Genomic DNA, 7,661 nt, shown 5'->3' with positions numbered 1-7,661 from the left:
GCACAGCATCTGCGATTTTCTATAGTATCCACTTGTCCACCCCCATTATTTCGAGATTATTCTTTTCACCAGGTGTCGAAGCTGCGTCCAGGCATTGCATAATTGTTTCACCCACGTGCTGGCTCTGCCGTCACGGGCTTAGACTAGCTGAGGTTTTGTGGATATTGACTTGCGGGCATATTTTTCCAGCTATGTGGATCACAATGTGCAATCTGGGGTAGTTCTTGATTCTAGTCTTTCTTTTTTTTCCGACGTCGATATGAGCTGGCTTATCAGAGAGCGAGAGGCCACTGGCCAAGAAAGTCTGCAGTGTTGTCGAAGCTTGTTGCATCATTCTTGATGTCTGTATAGGATAGCTTTCCCATAGACTGTAATACACCATAGCCTGTACTGTTTCTTGTAGTATGTCCGTGTTGTTGGTGTGTTTGGTCCAAATGTACCTCCAACTCTCACCTGGAAATTTCTGTCTTTCAGAAATTTACTGTTTAAGGGCTCTACCAGAAATGTTTTTGCTCATCGTTCCTCTTATTAGAGCAGCATGAGGTACTGCTGTTAAAAGCCTCTTCACTCTCTTCATTCTTTCATAAGCTGTATTACACAATGTCCTGCAATAAAGTTTCTGCTGCTTATGGTCCACTCATATCTGCCAGAAGGGACAACTCTTGAAAAAGGTTTTCCTTGTACCATGTGTGCGACGTAGTATGCGCATTCATGCCTTGACATTTATACATCTGTAGAACCAGCTTCCTGACAGAGTACTTGCTATACCAGATCATGCTTATTTGTGCAGTGCTGTTGAACAATATATATTGATGCAATGAATGTTTACACTCTCGAATTATCACGAAAGATGGTTGTTTTACAATTCTGCCCTTTGCTTTCTATTGCTTTTGTATTGGTGTTAAATTTTGCATAAGCATGCCCCCCGATTCAATGGTATTTTGAAGTGGAAGGGTTCAATAAAGGTGATGAACTAAATCTAAGTGCACGAGCTTTTTTTTTTACGTATGACTCCCATAGAAATGAAACTTCAATGGCTGGCAAATCAACCCCTCACCTTGTGTTAGCAGCAGAATGCTATAGCCACAGTTGCAAGTGAACAAATTGAACAACAATATTTCTGTCTATAATTTTTTTTCTAGCCTGTATGTAAGTAAAGTTTGGAATGAGTTTGTCATTGCAAAAAAGCCCAGTTTGTGGTCTTTTATTGAATAAACCACATATTGTGTATAGTTGAAATGCAGAAATTTGTTCTAAAATCCTTGGGTGATCTATGTTCTTGCAAGTAGCATGGTATTTCATTACTTATAAACATAGTAATCGCAGCGGATATCGTTATATGGGGTTACACACTAATATATGTGATCACAAACTTATTAGAAACTTACTAGAAACATGTAAGACATGAATGTTTCCGCACACTTGATCAGCTGTGAACTTGCAAGAACTGCTTGTACTGGCCGACTTCACTGCGCAGTTTTGATTTACTTTTCTTCAGCGTGTCGTTTTATACTGTTTTATCCCCACAAGAACAGGCCGTTTGCCTGCTTTTCGCATTGTTGCACGAGTTCTACATGATTGTGCAGGAGGGTACGTTGTCACTGTGCCACTATAGCAAGCAGTTTACTGAATCTACTAGCTGTACAGTTAATTACCTTGCAGAGCAATTGTTCATACAGATGCAGTAAGGATACAAAGTCCGCAACATAGTCAATGTTTATTGGTTTCTGTGCAAGAAAAAAACAATTCTCCAGAGTAGAGGTGCGTGCACCTCTTCTCTGGAGAATTTCTCTGGAGTTGCAACTTAACGTGCATGTAATATTTTATTCAAGCCACGGATTTAATGCTATCGTAGCAAATTCATTACGATAGCCTACACTTTTGCTCTGTCAAATTTAATAAGAGGAAAGATAAGCTTTCAAGATGCATCGGGAAATTCATGCTTGAAAACCGACAAGAAAATGCAACTGAACGGTACCTCGTTCAGCGCAACGTTGAAACTTCGGGTACTTTGCTGTCTTGTCATTTGCCCATGCCGAGGTTGAAATAATTCAAGCTGCTCCGTAAGCACGATTTTTGCATGCTACTCAACAAAAAAACATTGTGACGACCTCGTCGTCTGCTGGGGATCGAACGCCTCCTAGCACTGACAACTCGCAAAGGCTTACGAAGCAAATGTGAAAATGCACTTCATTTGCTGTGTCGCGTGTCAACAAACGCATAGAAATCGGAGAATGCAATCTGCGGTACCGAATTCGACGATCCAGGTCTCCAGGCATTGCACTTGTCGTGCGAGACGCCATCTGAATTATCTTTTGCGGGTTTACGCGTCTTCATGGCGAGTGGTGGGCAATATTCACAATTTTGCTTTTAAAGGTACCTCCCTCCCCTCATTTGAATAGAAAGGTTACTGTGGGTTGCATCCTCCCGAAAAGAAATCCTGGGTACGTTCCTGGCGTGATGGTACCTGTAAATGACATTATGGCAAACACTCTGCAAAAGGCGCCGACATACATCCGTATAGCGCCCGCGGGATGTCCCAATAATGTCCTTCCAGGACATCTAAGGGATTTTCGCAGGACACCAAAAGTGGGGCCACACGGTCGTGTGAGGCACGTATTCCACACATATCTGTTATGGCAGCGGATCTCCATAGGATATATATAGGATGTCATTGTTGTCACGCACCGGTAGAATGTAGTGGTTGTACGCAATGACGGTAGCGGCAGATGTAAGTTTATTAATTACGAGAAAATAAATTTATCTGACACATTTAATACTTTAGCGAAGCACCACCGCAAGACGGTGGAGCAGTGATGTCTCCATACGTGTACGCCGACTCACCAATGTCGACGGCTCCACTGAGACACTCTATGAATGTTGTGAACTGTGCACGTAATTTTATTTTTCATTATACTCATCTGGTTGAGCATGCTCGGCATGCTCCGAGGCAAAGGTCTCCAAGACCCGTTAAAGAGCCTGTCTGTTTGAATGGCTCGTGGTTTGCGGGCCGCGCTTATCCGGTAGGACTGTTTCGAGATTAATTTAGTGACCGGCTGCTGATTGAAACGTACCAAAGCCAATAGCAGCACGACCGAGGTCTACGGAGATGTCAAAGCTTCGTCATAGCTTCGTCTCAGCATTTTTCTACGTCCTGCCGCCTGCAGCATACAGATTATGATGAAAAACGTTTATTTGCTGTATTTTGCAGTGATTTTTGCAGCGTACAGAAAAAGCGCCGTGCGAGCGTCGTCCCGCGGTTTCCAGAAAGACAGTGGCGAACGCGCACCCGGCGCGCTCTCTCAGAATGGCGGCATGCTGCAACAACAAACACGTGCCCGGTGGCAAAGAGGACGAAGCGGCCTACGATTTCGGCCATGGAGGTCACGTCGTCCCAGCTTCCAGGAGACGCTGACCGGCAGCCCTGCCAGGATGGGCCCACCAACACGCGGTGAGCGGAGGAGGCCAATGATCCCGACATAGTGCGCGGCTGCGTTGGCCGCGTCGACGCGTGCGTCGCATAATCTGGGTCGCTGCGCTCGGGCGAGCCGTTCATAGCATGGCCGACAGAACGGGGTCGGGTTCAGGGTCAATCGCGTCGCAGAACCTCCGGAGCCAAAGACGACGGTAGCGCCCATTGACTGACTTATCGCATTTGCGGTTGTTTAGGTTATGTCGATTTAATGTGCAATGCGGTAATGCAGTGACATCCTGCTGAAGGCGCCGTCCACTATAACTACCGGCGGTGGCGACGAGTATGGCAGCACCACGGTCCCGGGCCAGCCACAGTGGCCGTACCCCTCGGGCGAGGGCGGCGACGTCGAGGCCAACCAGTCGGAGGCCGAAAGTGGCCTGGCTCCGGCCTGGTGGCTTCCTTCGCCAGACTTCTGCTCAGCCGTCGACGCGCTTCCGTGGGAGGGCGATGAGGAAGAACCGAGTCTACCGCCTATATCAGTTGAAACGTCGACCAGCACCGCCAGCCCTGGCTCGCCGTCCTCCGGCGGGCAAGAGGGCAACGATGAGGTGGACGAGCACTCAATGGCGCTCATCCTGGACGTGAGCAGCCAGCGCGCAGACTTCCGGGCCACGCCCAGCACCGTGTCGTTTCTCAGCGACTCCTCGACAAAGTCTGCGCAGCGAGGCTACTTCGTCTTTCCAGGCTACCAGAGGCTCAGGAGCAGCGACCACTCATCCGTCCGCAGCAGCAGCAGCAGCTATGCGCCAAGCACCAGCGCCAGCCCTACTGCACCTCAGACGCACGTCTGCGCCCTCACCGATTCGTCTCTGCTGTCTACGAACAAGTTGCTGGAGCAATGGGTCGAGGTCCCACTGGAGCCGCGCATCGAGCCACGACGCCGGCCGATGTGGACGCGCCTCTGGGCGGGACTGCTCGGGCTTTTACAGCAGATGGTCAAGTGCTGTCGTGACCGGGCAGAGCGACGTCGCCGAGCGGGGTGCGACTTGGGACTTAGCCGACGCGGTGCAAGCCCGGCCGGTCGTCAGCTGTGCAGCAATGGCAAGAGGGCGAGTTCCCACCACATCTTCGACGAAGTCTTCAATAACATCACCGCCGACGAGTTCTACAAGGCCGGCGCCCGGTGCTGGCACATCCGCAGGATCTACCAGTGGTGCGTGTCCTACCTGCACGCCCTCTGTTGCTGGCGTGGCGCGTAGGTGCACCTACCACAACGCGCTGCCCTGGGCTTGCAACCTGTGTTGCCGGACCTTGCTAGCTTCTCCTGGGTGAGGCGCAATTGTGCAGAGTTTCCAACAGACGCATCCTATCGAGGGTGCGGCAGTTGCACCTGCACATTGACCTGGCTTCGCTTGCTACTGAGGCAACGTGCACTGTTTTGTCGACAAAAAAAGTGTCCTTGTTTTTGTTTCAAAGGTGGACACAGCCTCGTCTCATCTCCTAGTTCTATAATTCACTTTATTATTCTTTCTTTTGCATCAATCACAAACACGTCTCTGGGCACAAAGCACTTGCCATATGATACACTCTCGCCTTCTTCCGGTCGCGCTCCCCAGTCCCTTCTCCGACTGGCAGAGGAGGTGCAACCCACCACACACAAGGCTTTCAGGGGGGAAACACGGCTTCTAGACACGCACACACACGCACTCACACACACACAAACATGAATGCTACGTTTTCAGCCTATGAGTGGTGGTCACACAACACTGTCCTTTGCATCACTGTTCGAGCACCACCCCCACCTCGGGCAGGTTATGACCTCAGGACAACACAGCGCTCGCAGGGCCTAGACAGAGAGAGAGAGACAGACGTAGTACAGGGCACCTGTGGGAAACTACTTGAGAGTCTCGGAACCCCTGCACGCCCCTCCACTAGGCCCGGTTTTGCGTTTGAACTGTTTGCGACAACGTGGCGCGGATGTAGGCGCTGGAACGAGTGATAAGAGCTACACCACATCCATTGGACGACACTTCCTTCATGGCAAGCAGCGCAGATGCATGACACATGCAATCCACGCTGTGCCACAGCACCACGTTCCAGGAATGGGACGCTTGAATAATCTGACTATTACAGTGAGATGGAGGAGTGAAAAAAATGATAAAGGTGTCTATGCCTAATCTATACTGTATATACTAGTATCTATCTAAGAAGCACTACCTTTTCCTACTATAGCATTCAATCAATAAATAAAATGTTTAATATAGTGCACAGAAACAGCTGGGGAGCCTTCGTTACGCTGCTCTTAAAAAGTGAGACGAAATGTACAGAAAACATGAATGCGGTAGACAAAACAATACGACACAGAAGAAACAAATAAGGAAAATGAAAACGAGGAAGTGTAAAAGGGAGTTATTCATACATGATTATCTACAGTCACACAAAACACACGAAATAAAGTATGAAGTATGTCGATACAGGTGCAATTCTTATTGCATGTTTTAGGAGTCGAATCACATATAGCACAGTCTACAATGCAACAAGCCCAGACTAAGAATGCAGAATGCTGCCTGGTATACTGCTGCGGCACGAACTATTGCATATCATCAAGAAGCTTTGCTGAATGTATAATACCATGGACCAACTTATACAGCAACAAAATGTCTGCTTAAGTCTTGAGTCTATAGGTGCATGTTGAGGTATATATGAGAAGGCTGAACTATGGTCACCAGAATGGCAAAAGTGGTGCGTGGAGATAGATATAAATTTATTCTTGGCACGTTCAATGAGGTCGGAATTAGATTTGCAAGTTGCACCCAATCTACAGAGGCATAATCTAGTAGTGGAAAGCACACATCACAATACAATTTCAGAAACAGAACAGCCGAGTGGAAATCATGCAATATACGACATAAAATTCCAAGATCGTGACGGGCACGTTGTGTGAATATCAGCGTGAAGAGAAGCTTAGCGTTTTGTCGAAGTACACCCTAAGATCTTTCATTCCATCGACCCTGGGCAGTGGAACACCCTGAAGGGGGTTGTTCCACTGCCCAGAGACTGTCAACACTGTTGAGACTGTCAGCACTGTTGAGACTGTATTTGAGACTGTAAACACTGTTGACAGTCTCAAATAGTTTTAGGACGTCGGCACACAAAGCTATGCTCTTCATTTATTAAAATGTTCTGAGCACTAACAGAAAGCAAGGAATGCAATACCGATTCAAATACTTTTGACGCACTGCAGAGGATAAATATACGCCGGCACTTATTAACTGCATGTCCACAGCACCCGATTTGTGCATGGGCAATGTCCATGCTACCTTCCGAGTGCAAGAAAACGTACCAGACTTTAGGCAAAAATTGAAGGTGCTTGTGAGAACAGGGAACAAGTATGCTTCTATATGTCTTGAGCCCTGCGGAAGGAATACCATCAGCACCACAACAAAGGGAAAGTTTGGGAGCCTCATACACTTGAGAACAAGGTCTTCATTGACTGACAGCGTATGCACCGTGCCATACAGAGAAGTAAAGTTATTTGAAGCATCTTTTACACCATATACAGAAAATAAATTTTCTGGAAAGTCATCAGCAGTGTTCGAGACAATATCACCATTTTCATCAACAAGGCATACATCATTCGGACATGCCCTCTTTAGAAGAGTGAGAGTGCACGAAGCTCAAGAAATATATTGAATTACGTGTCATGCTGGCTGACACACTCAGTGCGGTCGTAGTAATGATTCTCATAATAATAATATTAATAAGAATAATAATCTTAGTGGTAACATAACACTCGAGATGGCTCGCAAGACTAAAGAAGGCCGATGCCTGTGTGCTAGAATGTCTGAAAGCCAGTCAACTAGAGCAGGAACTTGCAGGGTGCAAAACATGTGCACCCCCCCTCTCCACGGGTACTCGCACGCACGTACACGCGCACGCACAGTTGACGGATGCACAACACGCAGCAGTTGCAATAGAGCTCGGTCGCAGGAAAGGGGAGTCAGAATGGCTGGGTGGTTGGAGAGAAAGCTCTGTACACTCTAAAAATTTTAACACCCTTAAGGGTGTAAATGACTTGTCCCATGGGTGACACCCTTTTTGGGTGTATTGCTACACCCCAAGCAACGGGATGCAAATTAACACCCCACAAAACAAGGGGTGTTAATATGACGTCACCTCGCCTATGGGTGTAAAACCAAACAACACCCTTTCTATATAAGGTGTAACAGAGACACCACCCTTTCAA

General features: G+C 47.6%; 1 protein-coding gene across 1 annotated transcript; it reads left to right on the top strand.

Annotated features, from left to right (window-relative positions):
* The first annotated feature begins 3,324 nt into the window (after positions 1-3,324).
* Positions 3,325-4,896, top strand: LOC139053044 (uncharacterized). Its single transcript, XM_070530179.1, has 2 exons — positions 3,325-3,451; positions 3,705-4,896. Exons 1-2 carry the CDS (start codon positions 3,378-3,380, stop codon positions 4,672-4,674), a joined length of 1,044 nt encoding a protein of 347 aa, XP_070386280.1. The 5' UTR covers positions 3,325-3,377; the 3' UTR covers positions 4,675-4,896.
* The last annotated feature ends 2,765 nt before the right edge of the window (positions 4,897-7,661 follow it).

Source organism: Dermacentor albipictus, unplaced genomic scaffold, assembly GCF_038994185.2.
Source record: "Dermacentor albipictus isolate Rhodes 1998 colony unplaced genomic scaffold, USDA_Dalb.pri_finalv2 scaffold_60, whole genome shotgun sequence".
NCBI classification, from domain to species: Eukaryota; Metazoa; Arthropoda; class Arachnida; order Ixodida; family Ixodidae; genus Dermacentor; species Dermacentor albipictus.
The sequence above is the reverse complement of the archived record's forward strand: the minus strand, read 5'-3'. Positions and strand labels throughout refer to the sequence as shown.